The sequence below is a fragment of the Xenopus tropicalis genome, chromosome 1, assembly GCF_000004195.4.
Source record: "Xenopus tropicalis strain Nigerian chromosome 1, UCB_Xtro_10.0, whole genome shotgun sequence".
Classification (NCBI taxonomy): domain Eukaryota; kingdom Metazoa; phylum Chordata; class Amphibia; order Anura; family Pipidae; genus Xenopus; species Xenopus tropicalis.
The window spans coordinates 213,148,394-213,171,783 of NC_030677.2; the positions used below are offsets into that span (position 1 = coordinate 213,148,394).

At 59.9% G+C, this 23,390-nt stretch overlaps 1 protein-coding gene across 1 annotated transcript in view; it reads left to right on the forward strand.

Annotated features, from left to right (window-relative positions):
• Positions 1-23,390, forward strand: part of LOC116412604 (protein unc-13 homolog B-like) — a 47,597-nt gene that overhangs the window by 18,558 nt on the left and 5,649 nt on the right. Inside the window, exons 6-7 of the mRNA XM_031906798.1 lie at positions 18,701-18,757; positions 23,280-23,360. Coding sequence (XP_031762658.1) covers positions 18,701-18,757; positions 23,280-23,360 — 138 coding nt within the window. The remainder of the gene's footprint in view (positions 1-18,700; positions 18,758-23,279; positions 23,361-23,390) is intronic.

A 23,390-nucleotide genomic window follows, 5' to 3' on the forward strand; every position in this document is an offset into this window, starting at 1 on the left:
TTCCCCAACCCCCTCACTGCCCTCACCGTGAGGAACCCCCTACCCAACATCCCCCGGCAGGGCATTCCCCAACCTCCTCACTGCCCTCACCGTGAGGAACCCCCTACCCAACATCCTCCGGCAGGGCATTCTCCAACCTCCCTCACTGCCCTCACCGTGAGGAACCCCCTACCCAACATCCCCCGGCAGGGCATTCCCCAACCCCCTCACTGCCCTCACCGTGAGGAACCCCCTACCCAACATCCCCCGGCAGGGCATTCCCCAACCCCCTCACTGCCCTCACCGTGAGGAACCCCCTACCCAACACCCCCCGGCAGGGCATTCCCCAACCCCCTCACTGCCCTCACCGTGAAAACCCCCTACCCAACATCCCCCGGCAGGGCATTCCCCAACCCCCTCACTGCCCTCACCGTGAGGAACCCCCTACCCAACACCTCCCGGCAGGGCATTCCCCAACCCCCTCACTGCCCTCACCGTGAGGAACCCCCTACCCAACATCCCCCGGCAGGGCATTCCCCAACCCCCTCACTGCCCTCACCGTGAGGAACCCCCTACCCAACATCCCCCGGCAGGGCATTCCCCAACCCCCTCACTGCCCTCACCGTGAGGAACCCCCTACCCAACATCCCCCGGCAGGGCATTCCCCAACCCCCTCACTGCCCTCACCGTGAGGAACCCCCTACCCAACATCCCCCGGCAGGGCATTCCCCAACCCCCTCACTGCCCTCACCGTGAGGAACCCCCTACCCAACATCCCCCGGCAGGGCATTCCCCAACCCCCTCACTGCCCTCACCGTGAGGAACCCCCTACCCAACATCCCCCGGCAGGGCATTCCCCAACCCTCACTGCCCTCACCGTGAGGAACCCCCTACCCAACATCCCCCGGCAGGGCATTCCCCAACCCCCTCACTGCCCTCACCGTGAGGAACCCCCTACCCAACATCCCCGGCAGGGCATTCCCCAACCCCTCACTGCCCTCACCGTGAGGAACCCCCTACCCAACATCCCCCGGCAGGGCATTCCCCAACCCCCTCACTGCCCTCACCGTGAGGAACCCCCTACCCAACATCCCCCGGCAGGGCATTCCCCAACCCCCTCACTGCCCTCACCGTGAGGAACCCCCTACCCAACATCCCCCGGCAGGGCATTCCCCAACCCCCTCACTGCCCTCACCGTGAGGAACCCCCTACCCAACATCCCCCGGCAGGGCATTCCCCAACCCCCTCACTGCCCTCACCGTGAGGAACCCCCTACCCAACATCCCCCGGCAGGGCATTCCCCAACCCCCTCACTGCCCTCACCGTGAGGAACCCCCTACCCAACATCCCCGGCAGGGCATTCCCCAACCCCCTCACTGCCCTCACTGTGAGGAACCCCCTACCCAACATCCCCCGGCAGGGCATTCCCCAACCCCCTCACTGCCCTCACCGTGAGGAACCCCCTACCCAACATCCCCCGGCAGGGCATTCCCCAACCCCCTCACTTGTGAGGAACCCCCTACCCAACATACCCCCGGCAGGGCATTCCCCAACCCCCTCACTGCCCTCACCGTGAGGAACCCCCTACCCAACATCCCCCGGCAGGGCATTCCCCAACCCCCTCACTGCCCTCACCGTGAGGAACCCCCTACCCAACACCCCCCGGCAGGGCATTCCCTAACCCCCTCACTGCCCTCACTGTGAGGAACCCCCTACCCAACACCCCCCGGCAGGGTATTCCCCAACCCCCTCACTGCCCTCACCGTGAGGAACCCCCTACCCAACATCCCCCGGCAGGGCATTCCCCAACCTCCTCACTGCCCTCACCGTGAGGAACCCCCTACCCAACATCCCCCGGCAGGGCATTCCCCAACCTCCTCACTGCCCTCACTGTGAGGAACCCCCTACCCAACACCCCCCGGCAGGGCATTCCCCAACCCCCTCACTGCCCTCACCGTGAGGAACCCCCTACCCAACATCCCCCGGCAGGGTATTCCCCAACCCCCTCACTGCCCTCACCGTGAGGAACCCCCTACCCAACATCCCCCGGCAGGGCATTCCCCAACCCTCCTCACTGCCCTCACCGTGAGGAACCCCCTACCCAACATCCCCCGGCAGGGCATTCCCCAACCTCCTCACTGCCCTCACTGTGAGGAACCCCCTACCCAACACCCCCCGGCAGGGCATTCCCCAACCCCCTTACTGCCCTCACCGTGAGGAACCCCCTACCCAACATCCCCCGGCAGGGCATTCCCCAACCCCCTCACTGCCCTCAATGTGAGGAACCCCCTACCCAACATCCCCCGGCAGGGCATTCCCCAACCCCCTCACTGCCCTCACCGTGAGGAACTCCCTACCCAACATCCCCCGGCAGGGCATTCCCCAACCCCCTCACTGCCCTCACCGTGAGGAACCCCCTACCCAACATCCCCCGGCAGGCATTCCCCAACCTCCTCACTGCCCTCACCGTGAGGAACCCCCTACCCAACATCCTCCGGCAGGGCATTCTCCAACCTCCCTCACTGCCCTCACCGTGAGGAACCCCCTACCCAACATCCCCCGGCAGGGCATTCCCCAACCCCCTCACTGCCCTCACCGTGAGGAACCCCCTACCCAACATCCCCCGGCAGGGCATTCCCCAACCCCCTCACTGCCCTCACCGTGAGGAACCCCCTACCCAACACCCCCCGGCAGGGCATTCCCCAACCCCCTCACTGCCCTCACCGTGAAAACCCCCTACCCAACATCCCCCGGCAGGGCATTCCCCAACCCCCTCACTGCCCTCACCGTGAGGGAACCCCTACCCAACACCTCCCGGCAGGGCATTCCACCAACCCCCTCACTGCCCTCACCGTGAGGAACCCCCTACCCAACATCCCCCGGCAGGGCATTCCCCAACCCCCTCACTGCCCTCACCGTGAGGAACCCCCTACCCAACATCCCCCGGCAGGGCATTCCCCAACCCCCTCACTGCCCTCACCGTGAGGAACCCCCTACCCAACATCCCCCGGCAGGGCATTCCCCAACCCCCTCACTGCCCTCACCGTGAGGAACCCCCTACCCAACATCCCCCGGCAGGCATTCCCCAACCTCACTGCCCTCACCGTGAGGAACCCCCTACCCAACATCCCCCGGCAGGGCATTCCCCAACCCCTCACTGCCCTCACCGTGAGGAACCCCCTACCCAACATCCCCCGGCAGGGCATTCCCCAACCCCTCACTGCCCTCACCGTGAGGAACCCCCTACCCAACATCCCCCGGCAGGGCATTCCCCAACCCCCTCACTGCCCTCACCGTGAGGAAACCCCCTACCCAACATCCCCGGCAGGCATTCCCCAACCCCCTCACTGCCCTCACCGTGAGGAACCCCCTACCCAACATCCCCCGGCAGGGCATTCCCCAACCCCCTCACTGCCCTCACCGTGAGGAACCCCCTACCCAACATCCCCCGGCAGGGCATTCCCCAACCCCCTCACTGCCCTCACCGTGAGGAACCCCCTACCCAACATCCCCCGGCAGGGCATTCCCCAACCCCCTCACTGCCCTCACCGTGAGGAACCCCCTACCCAACATCCCCCGGGCAGGGCATTCCCCAACCCCCTCACTGCCCTCACCGTGAGGAACCCCCTACCCAACATCCCCCGCAGGGCATTCCCCAACCCCCTCACTGCCCTCACCGTGAGGGAACCCCCCACCCAACATCCCCCGGCAGGGCATTCCCCAACCCCTGCCCTCACTGTGGGGAACCCCCTACCCAACTACCCCCGGCAGGGCATTCCCCAACCCCTCACTGCCCTCACCGTGAGGAACCCCTACCCAACATCCCCCGGGCAGGGCATTCCCCAACCCCCTCACTGCCCTCACCGTGAGGGAACCCCTACCCAACACCCCCCGGCCAGGGCATTCCCCAACCCCCTCACTGCCCTCACATGTGAAGGAACCCCCTTACCCACACCCCCGGCAGGGCATTCCCCAACCCTCTCACTGCCCTCCACGTGAGGAACCCCCTACCCAACATCCCCCGGCAGGGCATTCCCCAACCCCCTCACTGCCCTCACTGTGAGGAACCCCCTACCCAACATCCCCCGGCAGGGCATTCCCCAACCCCCTCACTGCCCTCACCGTGAGGAACCCCCTACCCAACATCCCCCGGCAGGGCATTCCCCAACCCCCTCACTGCCCTCACCGTGAGGAACCCCCTACCCAACATCCCCGGCAGGCATTCCCCAACCCCCTCACTGTGAGGAACCCCCTACCCAACATCCCCCGGCAGGGCATTCCCCAAACCCCTCACTGCCCTCACCGTGAGGAACCCCCTACCCAACATCCCCCGGCAGGGCATTCCCCAACCCCCTCACTGCCCTCACCGTGAGGAACCCCCTACCCAACATCCCCCGGCAGGGCATTCCCCAACCCCCTCACTGCCCTCACCGTGAGGAACCCCCTACCCAACATCCCCCGGCAGGGCATTCCCCAACCCCCTCACTGCCCTCACCGTGAGGAACCCCCTACCCAACATCCCCCGGCAGGGCATTCCCCAACCCCCTCACTGCCCTCACCGTGAGGAACCCCCTACCCAACATCCCCCGGCAGGGCATTCCCCAACCCCCTCACTGCCCTCCACCGTGAGGAACCCCCTACCAACATCCCCCGGCAGGGCATTCCCCAACCCCCTCACTGCCCTCACCGTTGAGGAACCCCCTACCCAACATCCCCCGGCAGGGCATTCCCCAACCCCTCACTGCCCTCACCGTGAGGAACCCCCTACCCAACATCCCCCGGCAGGGCATTCCCCCAACCCCCTCACTGCCCTCACCGTGAGGAACCCCCTACCCAACATCCCCGGCAGGGCATTCCCCAACCCCCTCACTGCCCTCACCGTGAGGAACCCCCTACCCAACATCCCCCGGCAGGGCATTCCCCAACCCCTCACTGCCCTCACCGTGAGGAACCCCCTACCAACATTCCCCGCAGGGCATTCCCCACCCCCTCACTGCCCTCACCGTGAGGAACCCCTACCCAAACATCCCCCGGCAGGGCATCCCCAACCCCCTCACTGCCCTCACCGTGAGGAACCCCCTACCAACATCCCCCGCAGGCATTCCCCAACCCCCTCACTGCCCTCACCGTGAGGAACCCCCACCCAACACCCCCCGGCAGGGGCATCCCAAACCCCCTCACTGCCCTCACTGTGAGGAACCCCTACCCAACATCCCCCGGCAGGGCATTCCCCAACCCCCTCACTGCCCTCACGTGAGGAACCCCCTACCCAACATCCCCGGCAGGGCATTCCCCAACCCCTCACTGCCCTCACCGTTGAGGAACCCCCTACCCAACATCCCCGGGCAGGGCATTCCCCAACCCCCTCACTGTGGAAGGAACCCCCTACCCAACATACCCCGGGCAGGGGCATTCCCCAACCCCCTCACTGCCCTCACCGTGAGGAACCCCCTACCCAACATCCCCCGGCAGGGCATTCCCCAACCCCCTCACTGCCCTCACCGTGAGGAACCCCCTACCCAACATCCCCCCGGCAGGGCATTCCCCAACCCCCTCACTGCCCTCACTGTGAGGAACCCCCTACCCAACACCCCCGGCAGGGCATTCCCCCAACCCCTCACTGCCCTCACCGTGAGGAACCCCCTACCCAACACCCCCGGCAGGGCATTCCCCAACCCCCTCACTGCCCTCACTGTGAGGAACCCCCTACCCAACATCCCCCGGCAGGGCATTCCCCAACCCCCTCACTGCCCTCACCGTGAGGAACCCCCTACCCAACATCCCCCGGCAGGGCATTCCCCAACCCCCTCACTGCCCTCACTGTGAGGAACCCCCTACCCAACATCCCCCGGCAGGGCATTCCCCAACCCCCTCACTGTGAGGAACCCCCTACCCAACATCCCCCGGCAGGGCATTCCCCAACCCCCTCACTGCCCTCACCGTGAGGAACCCCCTACCCAACATCCCCCGGCAGGGGCATTCCCCAACCCCCTCACTGCCCTCACCGTGAGGAACCCCCTACCCAACATCCCCCGGCAGGGCATTCCCCAACCCCCTCACTGCCCTCACTGTGAGGAACCCCCTAACCCAACATCCCCGGCAGGGGCATTCCCCAACCCCCTCACTGTGAGAACCCCCTACCCAAACATCCCCCGGCAGGGCATTCCCCAACCCCCTCACTGCCCTCACCGTGGGAACCCCCTACCCAACACCCCCCGGCAGGGCATTCCCCAACCCCCTCACTGCCCTCACCGTGAAAAAACCACCTACCCAACATCCCCCGGCAGGGCATTCCCCAACCCCCTCACTGCCCTCACCGTGAGGAAACCCCCTACCCAACATCCCCCCGGCAGGGTAATCCCCAACCCCCTCACTGCCCTCACCGTGAGGAACCCCCTACCCAACATCCCCCGGCAGGGCATTCCCCAACCCCCTCACTGCCCTCACCGTGAGGAACCCCCTACCCAACATCCCCCGCAGGGCATTCCCCAACCTCCTCACTGCCCTCACCGTGAGGAACCCCCTACCCAACATCCCCCGGCAGGGCATTCCCCAACCTCCCTCACTGCCCTCACCGTGAGGAACCCCCTACCCAACATCCTCCGGCAGGGCATTCCCCAAACCCCCTCACTGCCCTCACTGTGAGGAACCCCCTACCCCAACATCCCCCGGCAGGGCATTCCCCAACCCCCTCACTGCCCTCACCGTGAGGAACCCCCTACCCAACATCCCCCGGCAGGGACATTCCCCAACCCCCTCACTGCCCTCACCGTGAGGAACCCCCTACCCAACATCCCCCGGCAGGGCATTCCCCAACCCCCTCACTGCCCTCACCGTGAGGAACCCCCTTACCCAACATCCCCCGGCAGGGCATTCCCCAACCCCCTCACTGCCCTCACCGTGAGGAACCCCCTACCCAACATCCCCCGGCAGGGCATTCCCCAACCCCCTCACTGCCCTCACCGTGAGGAAACCCCCCTACCCAACATCCCCCGGCAGGGCATTCCCCAACCCCCTCACTGCCCTCACCGTGAGGAACCCCCTACCCAACATTCCCCCGGCAGGGCATTCCCCAACCCCCTCACTGCCCTCACCGTGAGGAACCCCCTACCCAACATCCCCCGGCAGGGCATTCCCCAACCCCCTCACTGCCCTCACCGTGAGGAACCCCCTACCCAACATCCCCCGGCAGGCATTCCCCAACCCCTCACTGCCCTCACCGTGAGGAACCCCCTACCCAACATCCCCCGGCAGGGCATTCCCCAACCCCCTCACTGCCCTCACCGTGAGGAACCCCCTACCCAACATCCCCCGGCAGGGCATTCCCCAACCCCCTCACTGCCCTCACCTTGAGGAACCCCCTACCCAACATCCCCCGGCAGGGCATTCCCCAACCCCCTCACTGCCCTCACCGTGAGGAACCCCCTACCCAACATCCCCCGGCAGGGCATTCCCCAACCCCCTCACTGCCCTCACCGTGAGGAACCCCCTACGCAACACCCCCCGGCAGGGCATTCCCCAACCCCCTCACTGCCCTCACCGTGAGGGAACCCCCTACCCAACACCCCCCGGCAGGGCATTCCCCAACCCCCTCACTGCCCTCACTGTGAGGAACCCCCTACCCAACATCCCCCGGCAGGGCATTCCCCAACCCCCTCACTGCCCTCACCGTGAGGAACCCCCTACCCAACATCCCCCGGCAGGGCATTCCCCAACCCCCTCACTGTGAGGAACCCCCTACCCAACATCCCCCGGCAGGGCATTCCCCAACCCCCTCACTGCCCTCACCTTGAGGAACCCCCTACCCAACACCCCCGGCAGGGCATTCCCCAACCCCCTCACTGCCCTCACCGTGAGGAACCCCCTACCCAACACCCCCCGGCAGGGCATTCCCCAACCCCCTCACTGCCCTCACTGTGAGGAACCCCCTACCCAACATCCCCCGGCAGGGCATTCCCCAACCCCCTCACTGCTCTCACCGTGAGGAACCCCCTACCCAACATCCCCCGGCAGGGCATTCCCCAACCCCCTCACTGCCCTCACCGTGAGGAACCCCCCTACCCAACATCCCCCGGCAGGGCATTCCCCAACCCCCTCACTGCCCTCACCGTGAGGAACCCCCTACCCAACATCCCCCGGCAGGGCATTCCCCAACCCCCTCACTGCCCTCACTGTGAGGAACCCCCTACCCAACATCCCCCGGCAGGGCATTCCCCAACCCCCTCACTGCCCTCACTGTGAGGAACCCCCTACCCAACATCCCCCGGCAGGGCATTCCCCAACCCCCTCACTGCCCTCACCGTGAGGAACCCCCTACCCAACACCCCCCAGCAGGGCATTCCCCAACCCCCTCACTGCCCTCACCGTGAGGAACCCCCTACCCAACATCCCCCGGCAGGGCATTCCCCAACCCCCTCACTGCCCTCACTGTGAGGAACCCCCTACCCAACATCCCCCGGCAGGGCATTCCCCAACCCCCTCACTGACCTCAACGTGAGGAACCCCCTACCCAACATCCCCGGCAGGGCATTCCCCAACCTCACTGCCCTCACCGTGAGGAACCCCCTACCCAACACCCCCCGGCAGGGCATTCCCCAACCCCCTCACTGCCCTCACCGTGAGGAACCCCCTACCCAACACCCCCCGGCAGGGCATTCCCCAACCCCCTCACTGCCCTCACCGTGAGAACCCCCTACCCAACACCCCCCGGCAGGGCATTCCCCAACCCCCTCACTGCCCTCACTGTGAGGAACCCCCTACCCAACATCCCCCGGCAGGGCATTCCCCAACCCCCTCACTGCCCTCACCGTGAGGAACCCCCTACCCAACATCCCCCGGCAGGGCATTCCCCAACCCCCTCACTGTGAGGAACCCCCTACCCAACATCCCCCGGCAGGGCATTCCCCAACCCCCTCACTGCCCTCACCGTGAGGAACCCCCTACCCAACATCCCCCGGCAGGGCATTCCCCAACCCCCTCACTGTGAGGAACCCCCTACCCAACATCCCCCGGCAGGGCATTCCCCAACCCCCTCACTGCCCTCACTGTGAGGAACCCCCTACCCAACACCCCCCGGCAGGGCATTCCCCCAACCCCCTCACTGCCCTCACCGTGAGGAACCCCCTACCCAACACCCCCCGGCAGGGCATTCCCCAACCCCCTCACTGCCCTCACTGTGAGGAACCCCCTACCCAACATCCCCCGGCAGGGCATTCCCCAACCCCCTCACTGCCCTCACCGTGAGGAACCCCCTACCCAACATCCCCCGGCAGGGCATTCCCCAACCCCCTCACTGCCCTCACTGTGAGGAACCCCCTACCCAACATCCCCCGGCAGGGCATTCCCCAACCCCCTCACTGTGAGGAACCCCCTACCCAACATCCCCCGGCAGGGCATTCCCCAACCCCCTCACTGCCCTCACCGTGAGGAACCCCCTACCCAACATCCCCCGGCAGGGCATTCCCCAACCCCCTCACTGCCCTCACCGTGAGGAACCCCCTACCCAACATCCCCCGGCAGGGCATTCCCCAACCCCCTCACTGCCCTCACTGTGAGGAACCCCCTACCCAACATCCCCCGGCAGGGCATTCCCCAACCCCCTCACTGTGAGGAACCCCCTACCCAACATCCCCCGGCAGGGCATTCCCCAACCCCCTCACTGCCCTCACCGTGAGGAACCCCCTACCCAACATCCCCCGGCAGGGCATTCCCCAACCCCCTCACTGCCCTCACCGTGAAAAACCACCTACCCAACATCCCCCGGCAGGGCATTCCCCAACCCCCTCACTGCCCTCACCGTGAGGAACCCCCTACCCAACATCCCCCGGCAGGGCATTCCCCAACCCCCTCACTGCCCTCACCGTGAGAAACCCCCTACCCAACATCCCCCGGCAGGGCATTCCCCAACCCCCTCACTGCCCTCACCGTGAGAAACCCCCCACCCAACACCCCCGGCAGGGCATTCCCCAACCCCCTCACTGCCCTCACCGTGAGGAACCCCCTACCCAACATCCCCCGGCAGGGCATTCCCCAACCCCCTCACTGCCCTCACCGTGAGGAACCCCCTACCCAACACCCCCGGCAGGGTATTCCCCAACCTCCCTCACTGCCCTCACCGTGAGGAACCCCCTACCCAACATCCCCCGGCAGGGTATTCCCCAACCTCCCTCACTGCCCTCACCGTGAGGAACCCCCTACCCAACATCCCCCGGCAGGGCATTCCCCAACCCCCTCACTGCCCTCACCGTGAGGAACCCCCTACCCAACATCCCCCGGCAGGGCATTCCCCAAACCCCTCACTGCCCTCACCGTGAGGAACCCCCTACCCAACATCCCCCGGCAGGGCATTCCCCAACCCCCTCACTGCCCTCACCGTGAGGAACCCCCTACCCAACATCCCCCGGCAGGGCATTCCCCAACCCCCTCACTGCCCTCACTGTGAGAAACCCCCTACCCAACATCCCCCGGCAGGGTATTCCCCAACCCCCTCACTGCCCTCACCGTGAGGAACCCCCTACCCAACATCCCCCGGCAGGGCATTCCCCAACCTCCTCACTGCCCTCACCGTGAGGAACCCCCTACCCAACATCCCCCGGCAGGGCATTCCCCAACCTCCTCACTGCCCTCACTGTGAGGAACCCCCTACCCAACACCCCCCGGCAGGGCATTCCCCAACCCCCTTACTGCCCTCACCGTGAGGAACCCCCTACCCAACATCCCCCGGCAGGGCATTCCCCAACCCCCTCACTGCCCTCAATGTGAGGAACCCCCTACCCAACATCCCCCAGCAGGGCATTCCCCAACCCCCTCACTGCCCTCACCGTGAGGAACCCCCTACCCAACATCCCCCGGCAGGGCATTCCCCAACCCCCTCACTGCCCTCACCGTGAGGAACCCCCTACCCAACATCCCCCGGCAGGGCATTCCCCAACCTCCTCACTGCCCTCACCGTGAGGAACCCCCTACCCAACATCCTCCGGCAGGGCATTCCCCAACCTCCCTCACTGCCCTCACCGTGAGGAACCCCCTACCCAACATCCTCCGGCAGGGCATTCCCCAACCCCCTCACTGCCCTCACTGTGAGGAACCCCCTACCCAACACCCCCCTGCAGGGCATTCCCCAACCCCCTCACTGCCCTCACCGTGAAAACCCCCTACCCAACATCCCCCGGCAGGGCATTCCCCAACCCCCTCACTGCCCTCACCGTGAGGAACCCCCTACCCAACACCTCCCGGCAGGGCATTCCCCAACCCCCTCACTGCCCTCACCGTGAGGAACCCCCTACCCAACATCCCCCGGCAGGGCATTCCCCAACCCCCTCACTGCCCTCACCGTGAGGAACCCCCTACCCAACATCCCCCGGCAGGGCATTCCCCAACCTCACTGCCCTCACCGTGAGGAACCCCCTACCCAACATCCCCCGGCAGGGCATTCCCCAACCCCCTCACTGCCCTCACCGTGAGGAACCCCCTACCCAACATCCCCCGGCAGGGCATTCCCCAACCCCCTCACTGCCCTCACCGTGAGGAACCCCCTACCCAACATCCCCCGGCAGGGCATTCCCCAACCCCCTCACTGCCCTCACCGTGAGGAACCCCCTACCCAACATCCCCCGGCAGGGCATTCCCCAACCCCCTCACTGCCCTCACCGTGAGGAACCCCCTACCCAACATCCCCCGGCAGGGCATTCCCCAACCCCCTCACTGCCCTCACCGTGAGGAACCCCCTACCCAACATCCCCCGGCAGGGCATTCCCCAACCCCCTCACTGCCCTCACCGTGAGGAACCCCCTACGCAACACCCCCCGGCAGGGCATTCCCCAACCCCCTCACTGCCCTCACCGTGAGGAACCCCCTACCCAACACCCCCCGGCAGGGCATTCCCCAACCCCCTCACTGCCCTCACTGTGAGGAACCCCTACCCAACATCCCCCGGCAGGGCATTCCCCAACCCCCTCACTGCCCTCACCGTGAGGAACCCCCTACCCAACATCCCCCGGCAGGGCATTCCCCAACCCCCTCACTGTGAGGAACCCCCTACCCAACATCCCCCGGCAGGGCATTCCCCAACCCCCTCACTGCCCTCACCGTGAGGAACCCCCTACCCAACACCCCCCGGCAGGGCATTCCCCAACCCCCTCACTGCCCTCACTGTGAGGAACCCCCTACCCAACATCCCCCGGCAGGGCATTCCCCAACCCCCTCACTGCCCTCACCGTGAGGAACCCCCTACCCAACATCCCCCGGCAGGGCATTCCCCAACCCCCTCACTGCCCTCACCGTGAGGAACCCCCTACCCAACATCCCCCGGCAGGGCATTCCCCAACCCCCTCACTGCCCTCACCGTGAGGAACCCCCTACCCAACATCCCCCGGCAGGGCATTCCCCAACCCCCTCACTGCCCTCACTGTGAGGAACCCCCTACCCAACATCCCCCGGCAGGGCATTCCCCAACCCCCTCACTGCCCTCACTGTGAGGAACCCCCTACCCAACATCCCCCGGCAGGGCATTCCCCAACCCCCTCACTGCCCTCACCGTGAGGAACCCCTTACCCAACACCCCCGGCAGGGCATTCCCCAACCCCCTCACTGCCCTCACTGTGAGGAACCCCCTACCCAACATCCCCCGGCAGGGCATTCCCCAACCCCCTCACTGCCCTCACCGTGAGGAACCCCCTACCCAACATCCCCCGGCAGGGCATTCCCCAACCCCCTCACTGCCCTCACTGTGAGGAACCCCCCACCCAACATCCCCCGGCAGGGCATTCCCCAACCCCCTCACTGACCTCAACGTGAGGAACCCCCTACCCAACATCCCCCGGCAGGGCATTCCCCAACCTCACTGCCCTCACCGTGAGGAACCCCCTACCCAACACCCCCCGGCAGGGCATTCCCCAACCCCCTCACTGCCCTCACCGTGAGGAACCCCCTACCCAACACCCCCCGGCAGGGCATTCCCCAACCCCCTCACTGCCCTCACCGTGAGGAACCCCCTACCCAACACCCCCCGGCAGGGCATTCCCCAACCCCCTCACTGCCCTCACTGTGAGGAACCCCCTACCCAACATCCCCCGGCAGGGCATTCCCCAACCCCCTCACTGCCCTCACCGTGAGGAACCCCCTACCCAACATCCCCCGGCAGGGCATTCCCCAACCCCCTCACTGTGAGGAACCCCCTACCCAACATCCCCCGGCAGGGCATTCCCCAACCCCCTCACTGCCCTCACCGTGAGGAACCCCCTACCCAACATCCCCCGGCAGGGCATTCCCCAACCCCCTCACTGCCCTCACCGTGAGGAACCCCCTACCCAACCACCCCCCGGCAGGGCATTCCCCAACCCCCTCACTGCCCTCACTGTGAGGAACCCCCTACCCAACATCCCCCGGCAGGGCATTCCCCAACCCCCTCACTGCCCTCACCGTGAGGAACCCCCTACCCAACATCCCCCGGCAGGGCATTCCCCAACCCCCTCACTGCCCTCACTGTGAGGAACCCCCTACCCAACATCCCCCGGCAGGGCATTCCCCAACCCCCTCACTGACCTCAACGTGAGGAACCCCCTACCCAACATCCCCCGGCAGGGCATTCCCCAACCTCACTGCCCTCACCGTGAGGAACCCCCTACCCAACACCCCCCGGCAGGGCATTCCCCAACCCCCTCACTGCCCTCACCGTGAGGAACCCCCTACCCAACACCCCCCGGCAGGGCATTCCCCAACCCCCTCACTGCCCTCACCGTGAGGAACCCCCTACCCAACACCCCCCGGCAGGGCATTCCCCAACCCCCTCACTGCCCTCACCGTGAGGAACCCCCTACCCAACATCCCCCGGCAGGGCATTCCCCAACCCCCTCACTGCCCTCACCGTGAGGAACCCCCTACCCAACATCCCCCGGCAGGGCATTCCCCAACCCCCTCACTGTGAGGAACCCCCTACCCAACATCCCCCGGCAGGGCATTCCCCAACCTCACTGCCCTCACCGTGAGGAACCCCCTACCCAACACCCCCCGGCAGGGCATTCCCCAACCCCCTCACTGCCCTCACCGTGAGGAACCCCCTACCCAACACCCCCCGGCAGGGCATTCCCCAACCCCCTCACTGCCCTCACCGTGAGGAACCCCCTACCCAACACCCCCCGGCAGGGCATTCCCCAACCCCCTCACTGCCCTCACCGTGAGGAACCCCCTACCCAACACCCCCCGGCAGGGCATTCCCCAACCCCCTCACTGCCCTCACCGTGAGGAACCCCCTACCCAACATCCCCCGGCAGGGCATTCCCCAACCCCCTCACTGCCCTCACCGTGAGGAACCCCCTACCCAACATCCCCCGGCAGGGCATTCCCCAACCCCCTCACTGTGAGGAACCCCCTACCCAACATCCCCCGGCAGGGCATTCCCCAACCCCCTCACTGCCCTCACCGTGAGGAACCCCCTACCCAACATCCCCCGGCAGGGCATTCCCCAACCCCCTCACTGCCCTCACCGTGAGGAACCCCCTACCCAACACCCCCGGCAGGGCATTCCCCAACCCCCTCACTGCCCTCACTGTGAGGAACCCCCTACCCAACATCCCCCGGCAGGGCATTCCCCAACCCCCTCACTGCCCTCACCGTGAGGAACCCCCTACCCAACATCCCCCGGCAGGGCATTCCCCAACCCCCTCACTGCCCTCACTGTGAGGAACCCCCTACCCAACATCCCCCGGCAGGGCATTCCCCAACCCCCTCACTGACCTCAACGTGAGGAACCCCCTACCCAACATCCCCCGGCAGGGCATTCCCCAACCTCACTGCCCTCACCGTGAGGAACCCCCTACCCAACACCCCCCGGCAGGGCATTCCCCAACCCCCTCACTGCCCTCACCGTGAGGAACCCCCTACCCAACACCCCCCGGCAGGGCATTCCCCAACCCCCTCACTGCCCTCACCGTGAGGAACCCCCTACCCAACACCCCCGGCAGGGCATTCCCCAACCCCCTCACTGCCCTCACTGTGAGGAACCCCCTACCCAACATCCCCCGGCAGGGCATTCCCCAACCCCCTCACTGCCCTCACCGTGAGGAACCCCCTACCCAACATCCCCCGGCAGGGCATTCCCCAACCCCCTCACTGCCCTCACCGCGAGGAACCCCCTACCCAACATCCCCCGGCAGGGCATTCCCCAACCCCCTCACTGCCCTCACCGTGAGGAACCCCCTACCCAACATCCCCCGGCAGGGCATTCCCCAACCCCCTCACTGCCCTCACCGTGAGGAACCCCCTACGCTGCTTCAAATGGAAGCTCCGTTCCTCTAATCTAAAGGGGGGGCCTCTGGTGCGCTGATTGTTTTTATGGGAAAAAAGAACCCCCCCAACTGCCTATAATCCCCTCTAATGTACTTGTACAGAGTAATCATGTCCCCTCGCAAGCGCCTCTTTTCCAGAGAAAACAACCCCAACCCTGACAGTCTCACCTCATAGTTTAACCCTTCCATCCCCTTTACCAGTTTAGTTGCAGTCTCTGCACTCTCTCCAGCTCATTAATATCCTTCTTAAGGACTGGAGCCCAAAACTGCCCCCCATACTCACTGTTACTGCCCCCCATACTCACTGCTACTGCCCCCCCATACTCACTGTAACTGCCCCCCATACTCACTGTTACTGCCCCCCCATACTCACTGTCACTGCCCCCATACTCACTGTTACTGCCCCCCCATACTCACTATAACTGCCCCCATACTAACAGTCACTGTCCCCCATACTCACTGTCACTGCCCCCATACTCACTATAACTGCCCCCCATACTCACTATAACTGCCCCCCATACTCACTGCTACTGCCCCCCCATACTCACTGTAACTGCCCCCCATACTCACTGCTACTGCCCCCCCATACTCACTGTAACTGCCCCCCATACTCACTGTTACTGCCCCCCCATACTCACTATAACTGCCCCCATACTAACAGTCACTGTCCCCCATACTCACTGTCACTGCCCCCATACTCACTATAACTGCCCCCCATACTCACTATAACTGCCCCCCATACTCACTGTTACTGCCCCCCCATACTCACTGTTACTGCCCCCCCATACTCATAGTCACTGTCCCCCATACTCATAGTCACTGTCCCCCATACTCATAGTCACTGTCCCCCATACTCACTGTAACTGCCCCCCATACTCACTGTTACTGCCCCCCATACTCACTGTAACTGCCCCCCATACTCAAGGTGAGGCCTTACCAGGGACCTATAAAGGGGCAAAATTATGTTCTCATCCCTTGAGTCAATGCCCTTTTTTATACAAGACAGCACTTTATTTGCTTTAGTAGCCACAGAATGACACTGCCTGGAATTAGACAACTTGTTATCAACAAAAACCCCATGATCCTTCTCCATTAAGGAAACCCCCAACTCACTCCCATTCAGTACATAGTTTGCGTTTATATTATTCCTACCAAAGGGCATAACTTTGCACTTATCAACATTGAACCTCATTTCCCAGTTTGCTGCCCAGTTTCCCAGCCAAATCTCTCTGCAAAGCGGCACATCCTGCATGGAACTGCTGGCTGCTGGGATGTTCTGTGTGGCACCCGTAGCGCCTTATTTGTTTGATGGGCTGTGACTTCCCTGCAGGCAATGCGGCTGCAACTTCCCCACTAGTCACTGTCTCAGCTCCGCCCCCAGGAAGCTCCAGATCAAGCAGATATTTCCAGAATATGAATCCCCCTGCACTGTGCCCATCTCCAGCCCCCGTTACTTTGTATCCCCCCAACTAACCGGCTACTCACACTCACTTATACTCACGGGGCAGAGCAGTAAAGCCTAACTAACCGGCTACTCACACTCACTTATACTCACGGGGCAGAGCAGTAAAGCCTAACTAACCAGCTACTCACACTCACTTATACTCACGGGGCAGAGCAGTAAAGCCTAACTAACCGGCTACTCACACTCACTTATACTCACAGGGCAGAGCAGTAAAGCCTAACTAACCGGCTACTCACACTCACTTATACTCACAGGGCAGAGCAGTAAAGCCTAACTAACCGGCTACTCACACTCACTTATACTCACGGGGCAGAGCAGTAAAGCCTAACTAACCGGCTACTCACACTCACTTATACTCACGGGGCAGAGCAGTAAAGCCTAACTAACCGGCTACTCACACTCACTTATACTCACGGGGCAGAGCAGTAAAGCCTAACTAACCGGCTACTCACACTCACTTATACTCACGGGGCAGAGCAGTAAAGCCTAACTAACCGGCTACTCACACTCACTTATACTCACGGGGCAGAGCAGTAAAGCCTATCTAACCGGCTACTCACACTCACTTATACTCACGGGGCAGAGCAGTAAAGCCTATCTAACCGGCTACTCACACTCACTTATATCACGGGGCAGAGCAGTAAAGCCTATCTAACCGGCTACTCACACTCACTTATACTCACGGGGCAGAGCAGTAAAGCCTATCTAACCGGCTACTCACACTCACTTATATTCACGGGGCAGAGCAGTAAAGCCTATCTAACCGGCTACTCACACTCACTTATACTCATGGGGCAGAGCAGTAAAGCCCAACTAACCGGCTACTCACACTCACTTATACTCACGGGGCAGAGCAGTAAAGCCCATCTAACCGGCTACTCACACTCACTTATACTCACAGGGCAGGGCAGTAAAGCCTATCTAACCGGCTACTCACACTCACTTATACTCACGGGGCAGAGCAGTAAAGCCCATCTAACCGGCTACTCACACTCACTTATACTCACGGGGCAGGGCAGTAAAGCCTATCTAACCGGCTACTCACACTCGCTTATACTCACGGGGCAGAGCAGTAAAGCCTATCTAACCGGCTACTCACACTCACTTATACTCACGGGGCAGAGCAGTAAAGCCCATCTAACCGGCTACTCACACTCGCTTATACTCACAGGGCAGGGCAGTAAAGCCTATCTAACCGGCTACTCACACTCGCTTATACTCACGGGGCAGGGCAGTAAAGCCTATCTAACCGGCTACTGAGACCCTCTTACTATTTCAGCTCCTAACATTGCCCGGAGGCCGGACCCTCACTCAGTCCTCTCTCCTGGAATGGGGGGATTCTGTAGGATTTACTGGGCTCCCAGTCTCATTCCTGACTTGTTATTGGCCATGGGGATTGGCCACTTCTGCCCAAACAGTCGGTGTAACCCCGTCAGTGCCAAGTAGGAGTCTGTGCCACAGGTTGCTCATATATAGATCAAGATTATCTTTCAGGTACTAAGTGACTACATTACCCAGAAGCCCCTCACAACAAGCAGATGTTGCTAAACTTGGGGGTTACAGGCCTTACAGGAGACAAACCCAAGCCTGTAACCATAGGCCAATATTCATATAATACAGCACAGGTTGTGCCCACAAGGGGGCGATGAAACCTGCGGCTGGTAAATTACATCCAGTACTGCTGCTGTGATTCTTCACTGCCTTCTCTTGGGCTGCTCTCTTTCCCATGGTCCAGCAGGGTGGGAGTTCCATTCCACTGACTGACCATGGGGAAGAGAGCAGCCCAGGAGCAAAGCACTGCAGGAGTATGTTTGTCTGTGTGATGGAACCCATTGAGTTCCACTGGAAGCCTAACCAGCTGCCAACCAACGTGTTCCTATTGAACTTGTAACCTCTGTCTCTCTCTCTCCCTGTCTCTCTCTCTGTCTCTCTCTCCCTGTCTGTCTCTTTCCCTCCCACCCTGGTCTCTCAGGGGACTCAGATGATTTTCAGTGCAGCCAAGGAGTTGGGCCATTTATCCAAACTGAAGGTACTGCTCGTGTCTGTGTTGCATGTACAGTGGCTTGTGCTCTGCGCCCGATGCACTGGGATTGGCCGCTTGCCCCCCGACACTCTATGGTGCCCCCCCCCCCCCGACATTATCAGCTTTGGCTGCCACAGCACTAACCTCTGCCTAAACCTTCACCCAAAAATCCATTTAGTATCCTGTAGTCGGACTGTATAGGCCAACTGGGCATTACTGGGCCAACGGGTAAATGTAGTTATTCCTTCTAATCAAACTCTCTGCAACTTGCCGTTGAAAGTGATTTTTATTGGTTGCTATGGCAGTGACACCCAGCAACCAGAATCATTTAGATGCAAACTGTCTGTTGCTATAATTTATTTTCTTCATCTCTTTGTCTGCCTGGTTGCTAGGTGCACTGACCCTAACAACAAGTTGCAAGTGTTTCGAGAAATCTCCAGTCTGCAGCATGCTAAAGTGTATTTTCAGGTGAAGTTCCCCTTTAGCAGTTGAGGATTTGCTTAGTTACGTGTGTGTCACTGCGCATTTGGTGATGAGAAATAACGCCACGCCCGCCAGGAATCATGGGGCCCTGTGCCAACCAGTAGCCAACCCATACCCAACCCGTACCCAACCCGTGTGCCCAGCTGCTTTATGTGCAGTCATTCCCCATTCAGCGGCACAAAACATAAGCCAACTGATGTCTTCCCATAATGCTGTTTGCTTCTTTATTGAAGTCCCATTAGGGCCCCCATAGAAGTAAAAGTCCCATTAGGGCCCCCATAGAAGTAAAAGTCCCATTAGGGCCCCCATAGAAGTAAAAGTCCCATTAGGGCCCCAATAGAAGTAAAAGTCCCATTAGGGCCCCCTTAGAAGTATGAGTCTCATTAGGGCCCCCTTAGAAGTACGAGTCCCATTAGGGCCCCTATTGAAGTACCAGTCCCATTAGGGCCCCTGTTGAAGTACGAGTCTCATTAGGGCCCCTATAGAAGTACCAGTCCCATTAGGGCCCCTATAGAAGTACCAGTCCCAATAGGGCCCCTATAGAAGTATGAGTCTCATTAGGGCCCCTGTAATGTATAATAGGAACCATGGGGGGGTTCCCGTCACATTCCCCAGTAAGTGATACATGAGAATAAAACCAATTCTTGCCCCACCCTGGCTAAGCAAATCCTCACATTAGAACGGCTGTTCTGCCCCCCCCGGCACCCCCTGATGTCTGGTACTAACAGTAACCCAGTGTGTCTGTGACCCAAACGCTCTGAGCTAACGGATCCCGAGTGGTTCTGCTTGTGCGTCCCGCTGGGCCCAGGGTTCCGTATCACCCGCTGCTCTGGGAGCCTAATGGTGAGGGGAAAAGCTCGTTATCTAAATGGGAACATGAGAAAGCAAATGCCATTGGCTCCTGGGCAGATATTACTGGAGCTTTGATGTGGGTCGGTGAGAGACGGAATAATTACAGGGGGGACTGGGTGCATCAGTTGGGGTGCAGGGATTACAACTCCCAGAAGCCAGTGAGCAGGTAGGTAAATGTAGGTGATTGATGGGGTTATTTTCCCTTTAATGCCCTGACTGTGGTTGTTAGGGGGTATAGTTCTGGGCTGCTGGGGGTTTCCCAACAATGGCTGGTAACACAGGGGTAGTTCTTGGATACAGTAATGTTAGTTACCCCATGAGCCTCTGCCAGACACACTGTTGACTGGTTGAAGATGGTCCCAGCCATGAATCACATGGATTTCCATTGACTAGTAGTTTGTCACAGACAGAGTTATCAGTTGGCCGGAAGTGATCAGGTCTGCAGGTTTTTGGTCGATGCCTTGGAAGGTCCCTCAGACACAGTTGGACATAAGAATAGTTCTGTTCAATCTCAGATATCTATTAGAATATTCTTTATATAAATACAATGAATCCGGAGAGGGCCCTAGGAATGGTTTGAGGCACTAGACATTCTCTCAGACATGATTTAGGTACAAAAGACAGACACACACTTAATCAAGGCACACCATATGGGAAGTTAAAACAATTATTTATTTCAATTACTTCTAAAAATTAGTTAATTTAAAATAGCAAATGGGGAAAACAGGAAAGGTTAAACAGGGAAAGGCCCTATGTTTGTTGGAATTGAAACAATTTCACATTCTATATAGCAACATAATAGCACTGTAGCGACTTAGAATTTCTTGCTATAATTGCTATTCAGAGATAGCAGCTATTGGTATTCTCCAAACTGGAAGTAAAGTAATCGTACTGGTTCATAAGTCCAGAGTTTTTACAAATATTAGTGAGAGATCCCGATTTCCTAAGGTAGTAACAGGTATACTACAATAGTGCCTCTACCTTAGGTCATCTACATAAACCGTCTTTTTTAGTTCGAGTGGAAGTTTATGGGAGTTATAGTTCACATAGTTGCCTACCATTACCATTGAGAAAGCATTTCTTGCGAAACGCGCGTCGGCGTTACAACCCTTTTGTTTGTTGATCCTCCTGTTGAGGTTAATTCAATGGTAATGGTAGGCACGAGAGTTAATAGGGACAGCTAATGTTGATGTAGTCAGTATTATACATGTCGAGGTAAGCACGGATGCCATCTGTATTAGGCGGTCTGTTGTATGGTGCTGGGCAGCTTGTTGAATGGTGCGGCGGCTCCTAGCAACTGAAAGTGATCTTGGGGTATACTAGAGGGCCGCTACAGCGAGATAAATTTACTGCTCCTGATTTCGCCGATACACGAGTAACATAACGAACGCTAAATACCTAAACGTCGTATGTGTCAGATTAAGGCATAGCCAGCTCCCCGTGACATATAACTCTACCCTTACGCACTAAATTGATGTACAGGATATCTAATTTGTCTGTGAAGACAATACCCGAACAGATAGGCTGAATTTTGCTCAACTTTCCAATTATAATCTGGGTATTATAGATAGCTACTCTGTTTATGCTACAGCAATGAATAACGTGCAACTATGTGAACTATAACTCCCATAAACTTCCACTCGAACTAAAAAAGACGGTTTATGTAGATGACCTAAGGTAGAGGCACTATTGTAGTATACCTGTTACTACCTTAGGAAATCGGGATCTCTCACTAATATTTGTAAAAACTCTGGACTTATGAACCAGTACGATTACTTTACTTCCAGTTTGGAGAATACCAATAGCTGCTGTCTCTGAATAGCAATTATAGCAAGAAATTCTAAGTCGCTACAGTGCTATTATGTTGCTATATAGAATGTGAAATTGTTTCAATTCCAACAAACATAGGGCCTTTCCCTTTTTAACCTTTCCTGTTTTCCCCATTTGCTATTTTAAATTAACTAATTTTTAGAAGTAATTGAAATAAATAATTGTTTTAACTTCCCATATGGTGTGCCTTGATTAAGTGTGTGTCTGTCTTTTGTACCTAAATCATGTCTGAGAGAATGTCTAGTGCCTCAAACCATTCCTAGGGCCCTCTCCGGATTCATTGTATTTATATAAAGAATATTCTAATAGATATCTGAGATAGAACAGAACTATTCTTTTATCTTTAAATCATTTATTTACTACATTCAAGTGCACCCATTGAGCAAGCTATAGTGCGAGGTAGTTCTCTACCTTATTCTCTCAGACATGACTCAAGCTTGTATAGAAACAGCTGGGTGCTCTGGAAGGTCTCTCAGTTGTGTCTCTTCACTTGGAGTTGAGCGTATGAATAGATGGTTGTGCTGGTTAGTCTCAGAGAGACAGTCATGGAGCTGGGGAGAGCCCTGCGAGTAGTTGGGTGCATTGGAAGTTCTCTCTATATACAGTTGAGTTGAAGAAGGTGGCTTTATAAATGGCTGAGATACTAGAGTGTCCATCACACAAGACTGTTGTGTTAGATTTGATGCACTGGAGGGTGTTCTAGACATGTCAGTTGACAGTGTGAGTAGAGGAATGCACTGGTGGGGCTCTCAGACATGTTGGACCATGTTAATGGTGAGATGCACTGGAGAGGGTTCTAGACATGTCTCATCAGTTGGAGTTGACCAGGTGAATGGTGGGATACACTGGTGGGTGTCTCAGACATGTTACTTCAGTTGGAGTTGACCAGGTGAATGGTGGGATGCACTGGTGGGTGTCTCAGACATGTTACTTCAGTTGGAGTTGACCAGGTGACTGGTGGGATGCACTGGTGTGTGTCTCAGACATGTTACTTCAGTTGGGGTTGACCAGGCGACTGGTGGGATGCACTGGTGTGTGTCTCAGACATGTTACTTCAGTTGGGGTTGACCAGGTGACTGGTGGGATGCACTGGTGGGTGTCTCAGACATGTTACTTCAGTTGGAGTTGACCAGGTGACTGGTGGGATGCACTGGTGGGTGTCTCAGACATGTTACTTCAGTTGGAGTTGACCAGGTGACTGGTGGGATGCACTGGTGTGTGTCTCAGACATGTTACTTCAGTTGGGGTTGACCAGGTGACTGGTGGGATGCACTGGTGGGGCTCTCCGACCCGGCGGAGTTGGAAGTGGCCATAGATACAGTGTGACGCACAGTTACTGATGTTCTTGCCGTTGTTGTGCCAGGATCACATGGTGAGAGAAGAGACGCGCAGCCTGACCCCCAAGCAGTGCGCTGTGATGGACCTCGCTCTCGATACCATCAAGGTGGGTTGTGATGTAACTGGACACAGATAC